Raw genomic sequence first — 21,553 nt, forward strand, 5'->3', positions numbered from 1 at the left:
TCAGAGAGATGACCGCAGCGGGCGCTGTAAAGAGGAGAGACAAATTTGTTAGTCTCTAAGGTGCCACAAGTGCTCCTGTTTTGTTTTGTTTTTTTGCGGATACAGACTAACACGGCTGCTGCTCTGAAAACTGGTCACTCCTAGGTACTTACATGTTGCAATAGCAAAGAGAAGGAAAGACAGGATCAAAGGTTTCATCTTTCCTCTTGGAAGCCAGATAGAAACAGGCACCAAGACCCAGAGGAAATCACACAGGCTTGACTTTGGCAGGGACCGCTGTAATAAATATTGGGAATATTCTATTCTTAAAAGGAAGCAAAATAATCATTTGCATACCACGCCACTCCATGCAAAGCGTTGGTAAATGAGTTCTCTGTTGTCCTCATATATGAGATGCCTAATAGCCGTGTGAATGTGTCATGGACAGACTGTTATTGCGTTATCTCCTAGAAAGCCAAAGCAAGTGTACAGCCCCGGTGTGCTAGACCCTGCACAGACATATAGTAAGAGACAGTCCCTTGGTAAGAGACTACCTCCTTAAGTCATATATTCATATAAATAGCTAGATAAGTCATTTCTCTATCTCTCCCTCCCTCCCTATCTATCTATGAGATGCCTATACACAAGGGTGATTCAACGTGAGTGATCCAATTATTTTATTATTAACATTAATACTGTTATTATTGCCAGATATGTGCCTTAGTGTCAGCTACTCTGACCTGCAGAATACCATAGATCACCAGTGACGGTGCTTATGGTATGTTAGTGATCAGAGGCAGTGTGTGGTCTAGAGGAGAGTGCTCTGCCTGTGGCCTGCAGGGTTACTTTGGACAAGTCCCCTCACTTCCCTATCATGTACCTCAGTTTCCCCATATGTAAAAAGGAGAATAATACTTCCTTCTCCTTGTAAAGAGCTTTGAGGTCTACTGTTGAAAAGTTATTACTACTAATAATAGCAAAGTTTGCAATGTGTGGTGTCTTGTCACTTAACAGCAGTATTCACTGTGGACAGGGCTTACAGACTTAGAGACTTTAAGGTCAGAAGGGAAGATCATGATTATCTAGTCTGACCTCCTGCACATTGCAGACCACAGAACCTCACCCACCCATTCCTGTAATAGACCCCTAACCTCTGGCTGAGTTACTGAAGTCATCAAATCATGGTTTAAAGACTCCAAGTTACAGAGAATCCACCATTTACACTAGTTTAAACCTGCAAGTGACCGGTGTCTCATGCTGCAGAGGAAGACAACCCCCCCTCCCCATCTCTGCCAATCTGATGGGGGGGGGGAATTCCTTCCCAATCCCAAATATGGCCGTCACTTAGACCCTAAGCATGCACATGGAAAAGAATTCTCTATAGTAACTCAGAGCCCTCCCCATCTAGTGTCCCATCACCAGCCCTTGGAGATATTTGCTGCTGGCAGTCACAGATCAGCTACATGCCATTGTAGGCAAACTCATCATCATACCATCCCCTCCATAAACTTATCAAGCTCCGTCTTGAATCCAGTTGAGTTTTTTGCCCTCGCTGCTCCCCTTGGAAGGCTGTTTCAGAACTTCACTCCTCTGATGGTTAGAAACCTTCCCCTAATTTCAAACCTAAACATGTTGATGACCACTTTATATCCATTTGTTCTTGTTGGTAACAGGTAACATGTCGTCTTTTTTTTTTTTTTAAGCTTCCTCATCCTGTAACATCCTAAAAATTCAGTCCCGTCCATTTCAATTGTCTATCAGGTTCCTGCTTTCCATAGACCACCTTTTTCTCTTCCTCCCCTGCCCGCCCTCCCCCTCCCGAAAAAAAAGACAGGTAAGGAAAACCAGACGCATATAAAGGTGCTCGTATTTTGGAGCACTCTCCTAATTTTTCCCATACATATATTTACCGCATTAGTTGACCTATGATGTTACAGGGGGCAGAGCTATTTAGGTCAGCTAGCAGGAATAGAGCTAGTTTTCTTGCTTTTGTGTTTTGATAAAGTTATATTCCTTAGCTTTTTTTCCCAAGAGGACAATTTCCTCCTATTTATCGTCCCCATTTCCACAAAGAAACTAGAGGGAATAGAGTCACTGATTACAAGAGCCAGTAAAACCTTCCCCTTCCTTTGCAACTTTCAAATGACTGCCGAGGCAAAGCAATGGAGAACGAGTCTACATCTCTTCAAAGAAACCAGTGGGAACGCAGCCGCTGTTCTCTGCATTGTTGAAAAGACACTTCCCAAAAAGAATGAGTTGCAGCTATCTCCCACCTTGACTCATTATGAACTTGCTGCAGGTTTTGTTCCACAGGCCGAGCGCCCCTTTGGTGTCTATAGTTGGATCATGATTCCAGAGGGAATGGCACAGGTTTGACTTTTGCAGGCAGGACCGGGCAGTTCAGTGTCTGGGGAGAGACTGAGGCGCCTAGAATCAGGGGTTGGTATTTAAACAGGAACCCCCCGGGGCATTGATTTGCACGCGGGTATCCTAGGGAGGATATAAGCGATTAAAGAGACTGTTAACGGGGGCTGCGGCTCGCTGGCTGAAGCGGTGCTGTAGGTTAGAACCATTGTCCCCCCTGTAGTGATAACATGGTTCGTGCTGCGTGGAAATTCGTGATTGTTTCTCAGGGTGTTTATGGAGGATGTGGAGTTACCCAGTGCTCGTGGATCCCTCCCCGCTTCTGCATCTTAGGTGCAAACAGTCCCCTGTTATTGTACCCTCTTCCCAAAGTGACTCCACGCCCTGTGCCTGCCCCCTCTGCAATATATCAGGAAGAAAAAGAGCTAAAATACCCTTGAAAGGGAAACCATAAATGAGTCTTATCCCCTGGGGGAGGAGCACGTGTGAAAATAAAACACCTTGAACCTGAGCTGAAGGGAGTTAGCGTCCCAACACCCACTGACTTCTTTGGGATCCGGGCACTTCGTTCCCTTAGGGCCCCCTTGACAATCTCGGGCTCTTGAGTAATTCCAGCAGCAAATGTCCCCACAGACACTCACAGGAAGGGGGCCCCAGCGTGCGTAGGAAGATCAGTAGCAAGTTCATAATGGGTGAAGGTGGAAAATGTCCCCAGCGGACAGGACAGTTCTGTGTCTGGATAGAGACCAAGGCTTCTAGAATCAGGGGTTTGTATTTAAACAAGAACCCCCGGGGCAGGGATTTGCATGCTGGTTTCCTAGCGTGGGTATAAAATGTGTCAGAGTGTAAACTCTACATACACATGGGAATCTCTTGCTGGGACACTACTTCCCTTGACACAGTGCATTCATTTGCTTAAGAGGGCTGAGAAATCTGAAGTGGCCTATGTGCTTTATTTGGGGGCCCAACTTCCATTGAACCCCAAAAGGTTTGGGCATCTAACTCCCACATACGTCTTTGAAACATCAGAGCCACATTTAATTTCCAGGAGAGCATTTCCTTAGGACTGAGGAGCATTCGGGAAACCTTTTATGTGACAGCAAAGGCTGGAATTTCCAATAGGGCCCAAGGGAGTTAGGAACCCTATCCTAGTGAATATTCAGTTAGATATGGGCGCCCTTAGACGCTTCTGCGATCCCATGCTCTAAAGAGATCTAGCATAATGTCAGCAAAATAACATTTACTGTATGCTCCTCGATACCTGTTCAGTAATCAACCACTGGGATCCGGGCACCTCATTCCCCTAGGCTCCTCTTCTGGAGTCCTGCAGCAAGGAACCTTTCTGACTCCCATAGACACGTACCTGAAGGGGCCTCCAGCCCGAATTGGAAAATCAGTAGCAGGTTCATCTTAGGTGAGGGTGCAAACTGTCCCCAGCAGCCAGGACCGGGCAGCTATGTGTGGCTGGATGGAGTCTGTGGCTCCTCCAATCAGGGGTTTGTATTTAAACAGGAATCCTTCGGGGCAGGGATTTGCATGTGAGTTTCACAACATGACTACAAGAGACGACAGGGTGTGAGCTCTGTCTGCACATGGGGATCTCTCCCTGGGACGCGTGTCCCCCTGAGACAATGAGTTCAGCTCAACAAGCTGTGAAACCTCCTAAGGCATACAGACGCCCAAACTCAATTTAAAGAAATATCATTTGGTCGTTTAACACTCTTAAAGTTGTTTGATATTCTCAGCCAAATATAAGCGCAGGACAGCGCCTTCTAAGCAATGAAGGAATATTTGTGAAAGAGAAATTTAACCTCTTCTCTTGTGGTTTTGGCTGGGATTTCATTAGAGCCCAAGGGAATTATGAACTCAAATGCCATCGAAATTCAGTAGGATTTGAGAGTTTAACTCCCTTACAGCATCTCTGAAATCCTATCCAGTGTTCAGTAGAAATTATTTGTACTGTTGGGAAAAGCATTGCATTTACTGTTCAGTCGAAGATACATTTCTAGTTAATGAGGACTTTGCTGAAATCAGTTGAGTTCAATGGAAGCCTTTGGGCGGATATTAGTGTGCTTTGGGTCACATGCGTTAGTGGCGTTCTATCGGTTGCCTTCAAAATATAGTAGTTTTCCGAGAATATCCAGCCCCCCTTCCATTTGATATCATATCCAACGTATTCTCTACCACGACCCCATTGAAGAAATGACCGAGGCTCATATTCTGGATCATATCTGCCGGGGGAATGTTTATTTTTGACAACTCTTTCCAAGAAGGTATTTTCGAGCGTAAGCTACGTTTCTGATCCTTGTTGCCACTTGAGTTATTGTTACATATCATTGTCATTTTGCTCTAACCCCGCAATAGAACAACCATTCTTGTGAGTTACACTGCTGTCATTCTGAGCCACTGAGAAACCCTGTTCCTCTTCCTCGCTTTCCTTATGAAATTTTCTGGTGTTGGTTTTCTTGGTGCAATACAGCATCCAACCCTGAACTACATATTTTGTCAAACAGATACGAAGACACGTTCCCACCTTGATGATGATGATGATGATCACCTCGATTCAAGTAGGTGCACTTCAAAACTTTGCAGATCAAGCTGAATTTTTCAATCCGTACCTTTCTGTCTCTTTCCCTAGTTCTTTTCCCGTGCAGCGTGTAAGGACTGGGTTTGTTTGTAACACCCTTAGAAGATCTATAAGATTTAATTATGCTGGATAAGATTTTATAGAGTTTTGGATCTTCTTGCTACATTTTCCAGGAGTCTGGAGCGCTGTGTAGGGGATGGGAAAGTCAGACCCCCGCTTCCTGTCTGGGATTGTAAAATAAACTTGGCAGCAGTGGATACTTTAAACTGCGGTGGTCAGAGACAATAAGGAGAATGGATGTTCCGACGCTGAGACTCTCCTAGGGGTATCTAATGGGGAGCGAAGGCCAGTTTTAGGAGCATGGTGTGACGAAGTGAGACTGTTCTTAATGTTTCCTCTGAATATTGTGGGGGTTTCCTCAGTTTCCCCAGTGCAGTTCTTAAGTATCTAGGTGGTGGGATAAGGGTGTATGATCGTTGCAGAGCCCTAGAGGGCAGGTGCGTGCAGGGGTCGGGACACAGAGAATGGCCAACACCGTTTCCTGGCACCTCATGGCCTGGCCCTTCCCCCCTGCAAGGTGAGATCTAAAGTGGTTGGAGAACAAAAGAATCAGGTGCCCTCCTGGCCCGGGAAAGGGACAAAGCCCAGAAGAGGAGGCGCTGGAGAGAGTTTCAGTTTGGGGCTGGCTGGGGACATGGAGTGAAGTGCAGAGGTGGTTGTCTGGCTCATTGCCCCCCCCAAAATGGACCCAGCTGAGGGGTCCTGTTGTCTGTACCTACAAGCTCTATTTAGACCATGTTCCTGTCATCTAATAAACCTTCTGTTTTACTGGCTGGCTGAGAGTCACGTCTGACTGCGAAGTTGGGGGGCAGGACCCTCTGGCTTCCCCAGGACCCCGCCTGGGCGGACTCGCTGTGGGAAGCGCACGGAGGGCAGAGGATGCTGAATGCTCCGAGGTCAGACCCCGGAAGGTGGAAGCTGTGAGCTGTGTGTCCTGCAGACAGGCTGCTCACAGAAAGGAGACTTCACCAGAGTCCTGACTGGCTTCGTAGGGAGCAGTTCCAGAGCATCGCCCAGAGACTCCGTGACAAGGGGACACCCGGGGAAAGGAGAAATAAGCAAAGACAATATTAAGCACGGAAAAAATCCATGGCTCTGTCCCTAATTTCCCCCACTGCCCCATAAACACTCACAGGTGAGCACAGAGAACAGTGAAAGAAAAAGCAGTAGAGATTTCATTCCCGTTTTCATGCAATGCGGGAAACTCCCCAGCTGCCAGGACCGTGCAGTTCTGTGTCTGGGGAGATCCTGAGGCTCCTAGAACCAGGGGTTTGTATTTTAACAGGACCCCCCACCCCGGGGCAGGGATTTGCATGCGGGTTCCCCAGGGTGGGTATAAGAGATGACAGGGGACGGTGGCTCAGTACATGGCAATATCCCCTCGGGGACAAGTGTCCCGTTTATACCACACAGAGACAGCGGGCTCGGCTCAGCACCCAGACAGCTACAGCAGGGCAGGGCTGTCAGAGAGTAGGTAGGAGGATGCAGTGTGTGGGTTCTCTGGCTGGCAGACTGGAGTCCTGGTCACTACATTCCCTGCTGATCTACAAACCCCCGGTGTGACCTGTGGATGCCACAAGGAGCCTTTGCCTCAGTTCCCCATTTTAGAAAACTGGAGAGTTCTCGACCCTATTTCAGAAAAGGGCGGTGGAGATAAAATCAGTCAATGATTCTGAGGTGCACAGATGCCAGTGAGCAGAGAGCTAGAAAACCACCTGGACATTCAGGACTGTATATTAATAAGGGGTGTACCCGAGGAAGGAAGGGGAAGCACTGCCATAGACAAACTGTGTGACTTTGGGGAAGCCACTTGGGGGCAGTTTTTCAAAAGTATTTAGGCACCTAAAGATGGAGATAAAGTTTTACTAATGTGTCTATGCAGGCCAGAAACCCAACTTCCCCTGACTTTCCTAATGTCCCTCAGTCTCTTTTAGTAATATCGCTAGGTGTCTATCTGTGTCTTAAAGAACCTAAGATTTTCTTAAAGGTAACTAGGGTCTTAACTCTTGTTGAAATGAAGGAGTTTTGGGGAACTTGGTATTTTTGGCAATCTCAGTAGATCCCTAACTCCCTTTAGAAATCTGACCCTTCATCTTTTTATTATGCCTCAGTTGTCCATCTTTAAAATGGAGATAAATATCGTGCTGTACTCCAAAGACCTTTATGATGTTACGATTATTAATGTTAATGAATCACCCTCACACTAGACTCTAGTATGAGGATGATTCGTAAACATTAATAACCCAGTGAGGGAAACTAAAATGGCTGCATAGAGTTAATCCAGATATGCACCAGCTAAGTGACTGGTCTGGAAATCATGAGATCTGGGTCCAATTCCCACATATTGATGTAGCTTTGGGAAAGGCCGTTAATCTCATTTTGTGGCTCCATCAGTACAAAGGACAAGGGGGAAGTGCTATTTCTCTTCCTCACGGGTGTTATGAGGGCAAATTAATTGAAATGTTTAATTTACTCTTATATTATTGTGATGGGGGGGGGATATAAGTACATACTATTTCTTTTGTTTATCATTTTTACCGTGCATATATTTGCAATCAAAAATAAGACTATAAAGTGAGCACTGTGCACTTTGTATTCTGTGTTGTAATTGACAGGTTTCAGAGTAGCAGCCGTATTAGTCTGTATTCGCAAAAAGAAAAGGAGTACTTGTGGCACCTTAGAGACTAACAAATTTATTAGAGCATAAGCTTTCGTGAGCTACAGCTAACTTCATCGGATGCATTTGGTGGAAAAAAAAACCAAATGCATCCGATGAAGTGAGCTGTAGCTCAGGAAAGCTTATGCTCTAATAAATTTGTTATTCTCTAAGGTGCCACAAGTACTCCTTTTCTTTTTGTGTTGTAATTGAAATCAATATTGAAAATGTAGAAAAATATCCAAAATCGTTAATAAATTTAAATTGGTATTTTATTGTTATAAGTGCGATTAATCGCGATTAATTTTTTGAGTTAATTGCGATTAAGTGATAGCCCTAATTGCTAGCAAAAGCACTACATGTACTGTACAGTCCTAGATACATTTCTAGTTACTACGGGATTTATTCAAATCAGTTGAGTTAAATGGGAGTCTTTGGCTGATATAAATATTCTCTGGATCACATGAGTTAGTGAAGTTATATCTGCTGCCTTCAGAAGACAATAATTGTCTGAGATTGTCCCTGCCCCTCTTCCGTTTGATAATGTAGCCAACGTGTTCTCTACCAGGACCTCTTTGAAGACATGATCCAGGCACATATTCTGGATGATATCTGCCAGGTGAATGTTAATATTTGGCAACTCTTTGCGGAAAGTGATTTTATGGAGCTTACGTTACATTTCTGATCCTTGGAGCCACCTGAGTGTTGTTACTTATCATTGTCGTTTTGCTATAACCCCGCAACAGAACAACCATTCTTGTGAGTTACACTGCTGTCATTCTGAGCCACTGAGAGACCCTGTTCCTCTTCCTCGCTTTCCTTGTGAAGTTTCCTGGTGTTTGTTTTCTTGTTGTTAATACAGGATCCAACTCTGAACATTATCTCTTATTTATTATTTATTATTATTATTATTATTTATTACCACCACCACCATCATCATCTTCATCCTCCTCATGAACTCGATTCAAGTAGGTGTTCCTGAAAATTCTACAGAACAACGCCAATTTTTCACTCAGTCCCTTGCTGTCTCTTTCGCTATTTCTCTTTCCCATCCAGTGGGGAAGGACTGAACTTGTTTCTGTGTTTGTCTGCAAAGCCCTTGGACGATCTATACTATTTAATTTTGGGGGACAAGAGCTAGTAGCGCTTTTGGAAATATTGCCAGCAGGGCGTTGATGCGTGTCACTAAAGCTCATGATCCCTCTGTTCGTGGCATCACCTTGTCCAAATATATATATTAGAATTTTCCTCAAATTCCTCACCCATCTCCCCTTTACATTTTCTTTCGGTTTACATGAAGTGTTATGGAGGAAGGGGAAGAGGAGAATCTCAGCTCTTTCAGTTTAAATTGCGACAATTAAGTGCTCAGAATCCACTTCCCCTTTTTGAACCAGTCCCTGCTTTGCTCTGTCTCACTGTGTCTCTGGCGCAGTAACAGGTGCCGGTGTCTGCAGCTGTCAGCGAGCGGAGCTGCAGTGAGACCCGGTTCTTGGCAGTGTCTTGTGCGATGGTCTTTCGACTCTGCAGAGACCTGGCGTAGTCTATGTATCACCTGCTGGACCTATAATATGTGCGTCCCACATCCATTCCAGCCCTTTCCCCACAGGCTGCCGGACCCAGTCTCAGGTGACGCTGGTGCTAGAAACCGAGTCTCCGGAGATGGTACTAGTGAGTGTCAGGGACTCCCCGGGTTTCACCGCTCCCTGGCCCATTTCCTGCAGATACACTTGGGAGTGGACACCTGGGAAGGAAACGCAGAAGTGAATCAGTGAGCCAGTCTCCTAACCCCTGGGAGTGGGGAACATGTGAAAATAAAACATCCCGAGACCACGCCTAAGGGAGTGAGGCACCCAACTGCCACTGAATTCCATTGGGATCTAGGCACCTCATTCGCTTAGGCTGCCTTGAACATCTCTTCTTCTGCAGTCACCGCAGCAAGGAACCCTCCTGACGCCCCCCCCCCCCCCGACTAGGCACGTTCCTGAAATGGCCTCCAGCATGAACAGCAAAATCAGTAGCAGGTTCTTAAGTGAAGGTGCAAACTGTCCCCAGCAGCCAGGACCGGGCAGTTCGGTGTCTGGGGAGAGACTAAGGTTCCTCCAACCAGGGGTTTGTATTTAAACAGGAATCCTCCGGGCAGGGATTTGCATGCCAGTTTCGCTACGTAACTATAATAAATGACAGGGTGTGAGCTGTGTCTACACATGGGGATCTGTCCAAGGGGCGCGTACCCCCCTGAGACAGTGAGTTCAGCTCGGTAAAGGCATGTGTGTGAAATTTTTGAAACTGCCTAAGGTATTTGGACTCCCAAACTCAGTTTAAATGAACAGTCTTTGGTCATTTAACACTCTTAAAGGTCTTTGAAATTCTCAGTCAAATATAAGTGCAGGACAGCGCCTTCTTAGGAATAAAGGAACATGTGGAGAAGAGAAATCCTACCCTTTCTCTGGTGATTTTGGCTGGTATTTCAAAAGTGTCCGAGAGAGTTAGGAACCCTACTCTAACGGACATATGGGCAGTTGGATATGGGCATCCTTATGCTTCTCTGCAATCCAATGCTAGAAGGAGACATACATTATTATTATTATTTATTATTATCATCATTACTATTTTATTATTTAGGTATCTCCTATAAAAGGAAAACAACTTCACAGCCCCATTGGGCTGGACGCTGCATAGGTACACAGTAAGTACATACAAAGACAGTCAGTTCCTTGCTGAAGTACTACGTCCGTTACCCGTATATGTATATGAGATGCCTGGATACCTGCGTGAGTCAATGTGAGGGACAGAATGTATTACTATTATTGTTACTTACAGAAATGTCTATTAGGATCGTTGACTCCGATCTCCAGCCCGTGATGATGATGATAATACAGAGGCGGAGCAGTCTGGCTGGTAGGATGGAGCACTAGACTGGGATGCAGGAAACCTGGGTGCTATTCCTGGCTTGCCCCTGGCTTCCTGGGTGAGAGCGGACACGTCCCTTCCCCTCCCTATAGCTCAGGTTCTCCATCAGTGAAACAGGGTGTAGTAGAAAGAGAGCACCCGAGACATAAGACCTGGTATAAGGGGCCTGGTGTAAGGTTTTCTAATATAAAGCACATTTAGCAAGACTCAAGCTATGAGCAAAAGTCAGCCCCCGTTACAAAGCAGAGGCCTGCTTGCAGGTTTGCTATCCAATACATGATCTGGTCAAGAACAGGGCTGGCATTACAAAACAACAAGCATTCCCAGATCACTAAGTATTCATGTAAACACATTCTGGAAGGGTAGTGCCAGAACACCCTGATACACAGTTATGGTGTAAACACACATTCTAACGATGGTAAAAGGACAACTGACCCCTCTTAAAGATAAGGTTGGGATGACAGGGTGATGGATAGAGATGTTTTGATCAAACTAATCTATACAAGGTAAAAGGTGGTAACTAACTTTATGTCAGAGCATAAAGTCTCGCGGTTCTCTGAGCTGGTCCATTCTCATGGGCATACATGTGCTAGTGCAACTGTAGACATTGATCCGGGGAGCTAGTGCTGTGCTCGGTCAGCAATACACCTGGGTAAAGGAGAGTCACATCTAGCGCTCCCGGGTGTTACCAATGGCTCGGTGTCCAGCATCTTTGCATTATCCAGAAACCACTTCCCCTTTTTGTGCGAGTCTCTCTTTGCTCTGTGTCACTGTGTCTCTGGCGCAGTAATATCTGGCGGTGTCTGCAGCTGTCAGCGAGCGGAGCTGCAGGGAGAACTGGTTCTTGGAAGTGTCCTGTGCGATGGTCGTTCGACTCTGCAGAGAGCTGGCGTAGTTCGTGTACCACTTGCTCGGTCTGTAGTAAATGCGTCCCACCCATTCCAGCCCTTTCCCCACAGGCTGCCGGATCCAGGCCCAGGTGACGCTGGTGCTAGAAACCGAGTCTCCGGAGATGGTACAAGTGAGTGTCAGAGATTCCCCTGGTTTCACCGCTCCCGGGCCCGTTTCCCGCAGTTGCACTTGGGAGAGGACACCTGGGAAGGAAACACAGAAATGAATCAGTGATCCAGGCTTCTATCCCCTGGGAGTGGGGAACAGGTGAAAATTTAACAGCCCGAAACCGTGCCTAAGGGAGTGAGGCACCCAACTGCCACTGAATTCCATTAGGATCCAGGCACCTCATTCTCTTAGGCTCCTTGGAACATCTCTTCTGCAGTCACTGCAGCAAGGGACCTTCCTTACCCCCAATAGACAAGTACCTGAAGAGGCCTCCAGCATAAACAGGAAAATCAGTAGCAGGTTCATCTTAAATGAAGGTGCAAACTGTCCCCAGGAGGCACGAACGGGCAATTCTGTGTCTGGGGTGAGACTGGGCCACTTTCAATCCGGGGTTTGAATTTAAACAGGAAACCCTGCCCCACGGGGGCAGGGATTTGCATGCCAGTTTCACAGCATGAATATAAGGATGACAGGGTGTGATTTTTGTCTACACATGGGGATCTGTCCATGGGACACGTGTCTGAGAGAGTGAATTTAGCTAGAGCAAAATGTTAAACCCCCTAAGGTATTTGGACGCCCAGATTAAATTTAAACAAATAAGATTTGGTCATTTAACACCCTTAGAGGTCTTTGAGCTTCTCAGCCAAATATAAGTGCAGGACAGGGCCTTTTTAGGAATGAAGGAATATTTGGAGAAGGGAAATTATACCTTTTTTCTTGTGTTTTTTGTTGGGATTTCAAAAGAGCCCAAGGGAATTAGGAACCCAAATGCTATCGAAATTCAGTAGGATTTGGGCCCTTAGTTCCCTTGTAGCATCTCTGAAATCCTGTTCCTGTTCAGTAGAGATTAATTATACTGTAGGCAAAAGCACTATATTTACTGTACAGTCCTAGTTACATTTCTAGTTAATATGGGCTTTATTCAAATCAGGTGAGTTAAATGGGAGTCTTTCGGCTGATATCAATGTGCTTTGGGTCACATGAGTTAGTGGAGTTATATTTGCTGCCTTCAGAAGACAGTAATTGTCTGAGAATATCTCTTTCCCCCTTCCGTTCGATATCATATCCAAAGTATTCTCTACCACCAATCCTTGAAAGAAATGACCCAGGCTCATATTCTGGATAATATCTGCCCGGTGAATGTTTATTGTTGGCAACTCTTTGGAAGAAGGGATTTTCGATCTTAGGTTTCATTTCTGATCCTGGGTGGCACATGGGTCATTTTTACTTCTCAGTGCATTTTGCTAACACCGGCACAGAACAATCATTCTCGTTATTTGCCAGGCTGTCATTATGAGCCACTCAGAGATCCCTGTTCCTCTTCCTCGCTTTCGTTGTAAAGTTAGCTGGTGTTTGTTTTCTTGGTATTAACACAACATCCAACCCGGAGCTAAGTATTTAGTGAAACAGATAGGAAGACCCACTCCCACCAATATCTATCTATCTATCTATCTATCTATCTATCTATCTATCTATCTATCTATCTATCTATCTATCTATCATTATGATTGATTATGATTATGATTAAATCTATCTATCTATCATTATGATTATGATTGATTATGATTATGATTCTCCTCATCACCCGGATTCAAGTAAGTGCTGTTCCACTCCAGCCCCTTCCCTGCAGGCTGCCTGTCATAAATATAAAGGGGAGGGTAAACACCTTTAAAATCCCTCCTGGTCAGAGGAAAAACCCTTTTACCTGTAAAGGGTTAAGAAGCTAGAATAACCTTGCTCGCACCTGACCAAAATGACCAGTGAGGAGACAAGATACTTTCAAAGCTGGAGGGGGGGGCGGGAGTGGAGAAACACAAGCTTTCTCTGTCTGTGTGTTGCTTTTTCCGGGAACAGAACAGGAATGCAGTCTTATAATTTAGTAAGTAATCTAGTTAGATATGCGTTAGATTCTGTTTTGTTTAAATGGCTGAGAAAATAAGCTGTGATGAATGGAATGGATATTCCTGTCTTTGTGTCTTTTTGTAACTTAAGGTTTTCTCTAGAGGGATTCTCTGTGTTTTGAATCTGATTACCCTGTAAGGTATTTACCATCCTGATTTTACAGAGCTGATTCTTTTACTCTTTTTCTTCAATTAAAATTCTTCTTTTAAGAACCTGATTGCTTTTTCATTGTTCTTAAGATACAAGGGTTTGGGTCTGTGCTCACCTATGCAAATTGGTGAGGATTTTTATCAAGCCTTCCCCAGGAAAGGGGGTATAGGGTTTGGGGAGGATTTTGCAGGGAAAGATGTTTCCAAGTGGGCTCTTTCAAGTTAGACACTTGGTGGTGGCAGCATAAAGTCCAAGGGCAAAAGGTAAAATAGTTTGTATCTTGGGGAAGTTTTAACCTAAGCTGGTAAAAATAAGCTTAGGGGGTTTCATGCAGTCACCACATCTGTGCCCTAGAGTTCAGAGTGGGGAAGGAAACTTGACACTGCCTGATCGAGTTCCAATCAGAGCCACTATCGACTGTTTCACCAGAGACAGCACAGCTCAGGGTAGGGTCTCTCCTGGCTTCCCCTCTCCTGGACTGGACTGGACCAGCTGTACCTGAGAGAGGACACCTGGGGAAAGGAGAAAACAGCGCAGACAATATTAGTCCTTGGCTACACTTGCAAGTTATAGCGTATTAAATCAGCCTCAGGGTGCCCTAACTCCTAAGGTGTCCACACTGGTAAGGCATGTAAAGCGCCCCGATTCTGCGGCTAGAGCGCTCCTGGTAATCCTCCTGCATGAGAAGCATAAAGCTTGCTGTGCCCCCGCTGGAGCACCGAGGTGCCAGTGTGGATGCCCTGGTCTATTAATGAGCTCTGATCGGCCTCCAGAAGTGTCCCACAATGTCTGTTCTAGCCACTCAGGTCATCTCTTTGAACTCTACTGCCCTGCCCTCAGGTGACCAATCGTCAGACCCGCCCTTTAAATTCTTTGGGAATTTTGAAAATCCCCTTCCTGTTTGCCCAGCCAGGTGTGGAGTGTTTGCAGGTCATCTTTCCAGGTGACCATGCCTCCATGAGCTGGGCGATTCCCGCTGTGGAGCAATGGCGAGGTGCAAGACCTCATCAGTGTTTGGGGGAGGAAGCTGTCCAGTCCTAGCTGTGCTCCAGCCAGCTATGCCCCTGGTGGAGGTATTTTTTTAAAGTGCTGGGAGAGCTCTCTTCCAGCACTGTGCCCTTACTACACAAGCCACATTAAAGCACTTTAACATTGCCTGTGAAGATGTGAGGTGATCACAGAGACCAGGGAAAGGAAAAGCAACAGAGATTTCACTGTCGTTTTCATGCAATGAGGGAAACTCCCCAGCTGCCGGGACCAGGCAGTTCTGTGTCTGGGGAGATCCTGAGGCTCCTAGAACCAGGGGTTGATATTTAACCAGGAACACCCCAGGGCAGGGATTTGCATGCGGGTTCCCTAGGGTGGGTATAAGAGATGACAGGGGATGGTGGCTCAGTACATGGCAATATCCCCTTGGGGACAAGTGTACCATTTATACCACACAGAGACAGCGGGCGTGGCTCCGCACCCAGATACCTACAGCAGGGCAGGACTATCAGAGAGTAGGTAGGAGGATGCAGTGTGTAGGTTCTCTGGCTGGCAGACTGGAGTCCTGGTCACTACATTCCCCACTGATCTACAACCCCCCCATGTGACCTGGGGATGCCACGTAAAGGAACCTTTGCCTCAATTCCCCATCTTAGAAAATGGAGATGTCTCGACCCTATTTCAGAAGGGGGTGGTGAAGATAAAATCAGTCAATGACTCTGAGGTGCACAGATTCCAGCGAGCAGAGAGAAAACCACCTGGACATTCAGGAGTGTATATTAATAAGGGGTGTACCCGAGGAAGGAAGGGGTAGCAGTCTGCCATAGACAAACGGTGTGGCTTTGTGTGGGGCACTTTTTCAAAGGCACCTAAAGATGGAGAAAAAGATTTACTAATATGTCTTTGCAGGCCAGAAACCCAACTTCCCCTGACTTTCCTAATGTTCCTCAGTCTTTTTTGGAAATATCACTAGGTGTCTATCTGTTATTTGAAGCACCTAAGATTTTCTGAAAGGTAACTAACTAGGTACTTAACTCTTGTTGAAAGGAGTTTTGGGGAACTCGGTATTTTCGTTAATCTATGTAGATGCCTAAATCCCTTTAGAAATCTGACATTTCCCCTTTTTATTATGCCTCAGTTGTCCATCTTTAAAATGGAGATAAAGATAGTTCTCTACTCTGAAGGGCTTTATGATGTTATGGTTATTAATGTTTATGAATCACCCTCATACTAGAATGATGGGAGCTAAAATGGATGCACAGAGATATTCCAGATATGCACCAACTAAGTGACTGGTCTGGAAATTATGAGATCTGGGTCAAATTCCCACAAATTGGTGTGTCTTTGGGAAAGGTGCTTAATCTCATTCAGTGCCTCCATCAATACAAAGGGATTATTCTATTTCCGTCCCTCATAGGTGTTATGAGAGTAAAGGAATTAAAATATTGTGAGCTACTTGGGTGCTATTGTGATAGGGGGAACATAAAAGTACATAGATTGAAATTCATTTGTTTTGGGTGCCTAAGCTCTTCGGGGAATCCCAGCCACTAGAGAAGATGCAACTCTATAGTACAATGTTTATATTATTCTGTTCTTTTCCGATTTACTGATTATGTCTGAACTTATCAGTCATGGTGAAAGCAACAGGTAAACCTGAAGTGCAGCATCCAGAACAATGGTGCAATGAAACAAGTGGGATTGGTCTATATAAAACCATTAATAGCCATGTGTTTTGTTATGAAATGTTTCACAGATTAATTCCATCTGTCATGCACAATAATAATATGTGGCAGTGTCTGCAGCTCTCAGCAAGACCTCAGTCTTTGAGGTGTCTCTGAAGATGGCCATGCGACTCTGGAAAGATGGGGATTATCCTGTCCCTAACCCATAGTTTATGTACAATATCCACTCCAGCCCTTTCTTGGGAGGCTGGCAGAACCAGTGCCCAGTGTCCCTGCTGGAGATGGAGTAACCAGATACAGCACAGATCAATGTGACAGGGTCACACAGGGCTTCACCACCCCGGACAAGACTGGATCAGATGAACTTGGGAGAAAAGAGAACTGAGAGAAGGGGGTATGTTGACTTTTTTCAAAGCTATTGATCCAGTTATGAATTACATACTACAGCAGCTGTCCAAGTAATTCTATTTCCCCCCTTTCCCTAGCATCTTTAGTGCACTTATCCTCACAGCACCCTTGTGAGACAGAAGAGAGAAAAGTGCTCTTATCCCCATTTGATGCAAGGTTTACCAAAGGCAGATTTTCATGGGTGCCTAAAGATGCCAAGAGATACCTAATGGGATTTGCCAAAGAGCCTGAGTGATGTAGGACACTAACTCCCATTGAAAGTAAATGGAACATAAGCATCTGCTCAGTCAATTTGTAAAATAGGCCAGAGCCATAAGGTCAATGGTATTTAGGCACCCAAAGATGCAGGCAGATGCCTAGTGAGGTTCACACAAGTGCACCTAACATTTACATTTCTGGGATTCAGATGCCTAGATATTTCTAAAAATCCCAACAGGCACCCATCTGCATCTCTAGGTGGTTGGACACTTTTAAAAATCTGGTTCTAAAGGACTGTCAACAGTCACACAGAGAATCTCTGATGGTTCAGGGAACTGATTCTAAGTTTGTGAGCCCTAGACTTGTGCCCTTACCACCCACTCCCCAAATGCTCACAGCCTGGTGGTGAAAGCAGGACAAGGGGAAAAAAGGGAAGGATCCATGATTAACACTGGAAAAAAGCAGAAGTGAATAGCTCAACAGTTCTCTGGATCTTTACGAGCTGCTATTTAGATAGGGCACACTAAGTGAAACTTTTATAACAAAGTTTCACTTTCTCTAGCCTAATACATCCCATACATACCAGTCTCCGTCTGTACCTCTATCTGTATCCACACCCACCTGTCTGTTTCTCCTCTTCTTTTTCTTCTCTCTAGCTCTCTTTCCCCTTCTTTCTTTATATTTATCTGTCTGTCTCTCTTCTCCCTAATCACTTCATCTTGCATCACTCACCATCCCCATATGGCTCCCTGATTCACATTCTGTCTAGAAAAGGCCCCCTATTTCTGCCTTACCAAACTGTTATTGCTCCTTATTTCCTTTAGCATGCTGGAATCACATCATAATGAATACTATCCTTTGGCTTTGTGCCTACAAAATACTTGAGAATGGATCTCCAGCTAGTGTGGTGAATCTGCCCATCATGCTGACAAATATCATCTCCTTGTTTCATTCTAAGGTGCCACAAGTACTCCTTTTCTTTTTATCTATCTATCTATCTATCTATCTATCTATCTATCTATCTATCTATCTATCTATCTCCCATTACCGTAGTATAGAATCCCCACAATCTGTAATGCATTTATACTCACAATACTTTTGTGAAGTATGGCTACCCACTTCATATATTGCAAATGAGGAAATGAGGCATTAGCGTGTTGCCCAATGTCACATAGAAAGGTTGTGATGGTGGACGGAATGGAAAGTTGGTGGCCTGCTGCCCAGGTTAGCGCCCTAACACTGGATCCTCCTGCCTCTCAGAGTCATGGGGCTTGGACTGTCCGACTTGTCCCGCTGTCTGTCTAGCTCCCTTGATTCTTATATTGTGGTATCTGTACAAGTTCCACATTGTAACGTGGACAAGTAAACGAACCGAATAAATATAACTTTATTGCTCTCTCTCTCTCTCTCTCGTATCACACTGCTATCTGAACGTCTTGAAAAAGAGTAAGAGCTGAGAATTTGGAAAGGCGTCTCGGGGGTGACAGCTGCCCCACCCGTAAGGTATTTTTGACCGATTCTGGCGCCTCATTCCTCTAGGTCCCTTTTAACATCCTGGCCAACATGGACTCGTATCTCAAGTTTCTAAACTCATGTCCCTAAGAGACAGGTTTTTAAAGGCATGCAGGCTACATGGGAATTTCAGAAGCATCTAGCTGCCCAACGCCCATTGCAATCAATATATTTTTGGGCTCCTAAGGGCTTTTAAAAATTCGCTTGGCACCTAAATCCCATTAAGAATCGGGCTCCTCGGTTGCTGATTCAAGTAGGTGCTTTTTCAAAACTTTGCAGATCAATATCAGTTTTTCAGTCTGTCCCTTGCTATCTCTTTCGCTATTTTTCATCCCCGTCCGGCGTGGAAGGACTGAATTTGTTTGTGGGCTTGTCTTTAAAGCCCTTGGGAGATCTGTAAGACGGAAGTTTGCTGCCCAAGAGCTGGTGGAGGTTTTGGAAATATTGCCAGCAGGGTTTGAGGCATGTCACTAAAACTCATGATCCTCCTCTTTGTGGCAGCACCTTGGCCCACAGATAGATAAGAAGTTCCGTCAGATTCCTTACTCGCCTCCCTTTTTCATTTTCTTTCGATTTACATTGTGTTTTATTGGAGGAGGGAGGGAATCTCAGCTCTTTGGGTTCTAATTGTCTCCTTGCGCTGGTCAGAATCCGCTTCCCCTTTTTGTACCAGTCCCTGCTTTGCTCTGTGTGCCTGTGTGTGTGTGGCTGCCTGGCGCAAAAATAGGTGGCGGTGTCTGTGGCTGTCAGCGAGCGGAGCTGCAGGGAGACCTGGTTCTTGGCGGTGTCTGGTGCCATGGTCATTCGACTCTGCAGAGACCTGGGGTACTCAGTGTACCACTTGCTGGAGCTATACCAGGTGCGTCCCATCCATTCCGGCCTTTTCCCCGCCGGCTGCCGGACCCAGTGCCAGGCGGCGCTGTCGCTAGAAACCGAGTCTCCGGAGATGGTACAAGTGAGTGTCAGGGACTCTCCGGGTTTCACCGCTCCCGGGCCCCTTTCCAGCAGCTGCACTTGGGAGAGGACGCCTGGGAAGGAAACACAGAAATAGATCCTTGAGCCAGGCTCCTAACCCCTGGGAGTGGGGAACCTCTGAAAATTAAACACCCTGCCACAATACCTAAGGTAGTGAGACAACTAAATGCCACTGAATTCTATTGGATCCGGGTATCTCATTCCCTTAGGATGCCTTGAACATCTCCTCTTTTGGAGTCGCCGCAGCAAGGAACCCTCCTGATCCCCAGGAGACACGTACCTGAAGAGGCCTCCAGCATGAACAGGAAAATCAGGAGCAGGTTCATCTTAAGTGAAGGTGAAAACTGTCCCCAGCAGCCAGGACCTGGCAGTTCTGTGTCTGGGGAGAGACTGAGGCTTCTCCAATCAGGAGGTTGTATTTAAACAGGAATCCTCCAGGGCAGTGATTTGCATGCGAGTTTCCCAGCGTCAATATAAGAGATGGCAGGATGTGAGCTGTGTCTACACAGGGGGATCTCTCCCTGGGACTCGTGTTCCCCTGAGACCGTGTGTTTAGCTCAGCAAAGGTGTTTGTGAGAAATTTTCAAGACCGAAACTAATTTTTTAATAACTAGGATTTCGTCGTTTAACTCTCTTAAAGGTCTTTGAGATTATCAGCCAAATATAAATGCAGGAAAGCGCCTTCTTAGGAATGAAGTAATATTTGAAGAAGAGAAATTATACCGCTTCTCTTGTGGCTTTGTTTGGGGAAAGAGCCCAGGGGAGTTAGGAACCCAAATGTCATCGCAGTCCAATAGGATTGGACGTTTAACTCCCTTGCACCATCTCTGCAATTTTACCCCACGTTATACAGAGATTTATTATATTGCTAGCAAAAGCACTACATGTACTGCACAGTCCTAGATACATATCTAGTTAATAAGGACTTTATTCAAATCAGTTAACTTAAATGGGAGTCTTTCGGCTGATATTAATGTTCTCTGGATCACATGAGTCAGTGAAGTTATATCTGCTGCCTTCAGAAGACCTTAATTGTCTGAGATTGTCCCTTCTCCCCTTCCGTTCAATAATGTTTCCAAAATATTCTGTGCCACGATCCCTTTGAAGAAATGACCCAGGCTTATATTCTGGGTAATATCTGCCAGGTGAATGTTTATTTCTGGCAACACTTTACAAAAGGTGTGGGGGGTTTGTTTGTTTTTTGAGCTAAAGTTACATTTTTGATCCTGGGTGCCACTTGAATTATTGTTACCTATCACTGTAATTTTGCTCTAACCTCAGCAGCAGAACAATCATTCTGATTAGGCAAACTGCTGCCCTCCAGAGCCGCTGAGAGATCCCCCTTTCTTTTTCTTGCTTTCCTTGTGAAATTTCTTGGTATTTGTTTTTTGCTGTTAATACTGCATCCAAACCTGAACTAAGTATTTTGTCAAACAAATGCAAAGACACGTCTCCTATCTATCTATCTATCTATCTATCTATCTATCTATCTATCTATCTATCTATCTATCTATCTATCTATCTATCTATCTGTCTAAATTGTGAGACTGCCTCTAAAAACTCTGTCTGTCATATAAGTGTTCCGAATTCACTCTCCTGCACATTTATTTGTTGTAGGGGGAAAGTGAGCAGGGATGTTCTGTTGGTGCTGTGTTAAACTTGGTTACTGACTGAATCAGTATTCAGTCCAGATCCTCAGATCATGTAAATTTCCATAGTTCAGTTGGTTTGCGTGGATTTGGACCAATCGACACCAGCTAGGTTCCAAGAATCTTTTGGGAGCCGGTTTGGGACATGTTTAAAAAGTCACGGAGAATGCAAAGCAGAACATTTCCAGAAGAATTTGACCCAGGAGTGGCACAAGCGAGGCAATAGAGAAGGGGAATAAATTAAAAATAATTTTACAGTGTGTGGTTACACCGACTAACTCAGAATCCGCAAGCGGAAAGAGAAAAGTCAGGCTTTCATCTCTCCCCCCCCACCCCCCCCCCCCAGTTTCTGGCTTCCTACAGCAGACGTTCTCTCCCTTCACACTCCTATGCCGGCTTGCTGAGTGTGTGGCTGATGGCTGGATGGCGGGGTCTGAGCTGACTGTGGGCAGGAAGGATTTTGCGAGAGCGCTCT

General features: G+C 45.4%; 1 long non-coding RNA gene and 2 gene segments (V, D, J or C); 1 reads left to right on the forward strand and 2 right to left on the reverse strand.

Moving 5' to 3' along the window:
• The window catches only part of LOC119842121, a 255,219-nt gene extending 254,949 nt beyond the window's left edge, over positions 1 to 270 (reverse strand). Inside the window, 1 exon segment of the C gene segment in view lies at positions 153 to 270. Coding sequence covers positions 153 to 198 — 46 coding nt within the window.
• Positions 1 to 15,039, forward strand: part of LOC122456491 — a 38,512-nt gene extending 23,473 nt beyond the window's left edge. Inside the window, exon 3 of the long non-coding RNA XR_006275415.1 lies at positions 14,849 to 15,039. This is a non-coding gene — a long non-coding RNA (uncharacterized LOC122456491). The remainder of the gene's footprint in view (positions 1 to 14,848) is intronic.
• The window catches only part of LOC119842117, a 205,827-nt gene that overhangs the window by 142,928 nt on the left and 41,346 nt on the right, over positions 1 to 21,553 (reverse strand).

The sequence above is a fragment of the Dermochelys coriacea genome, chromosome 13, assembly GCF_009764565.3.
Source record: "Dermochelys coriacea isolate rDerCor1 chromosome 13, rDerCor1.pri.v4, whole genome shotgun sequence".
NCBI lineage: Eukaryota > Metazoa > Chordata > Testudines > Dermochelyidae > Dermochelys > Dermochelys coriacea.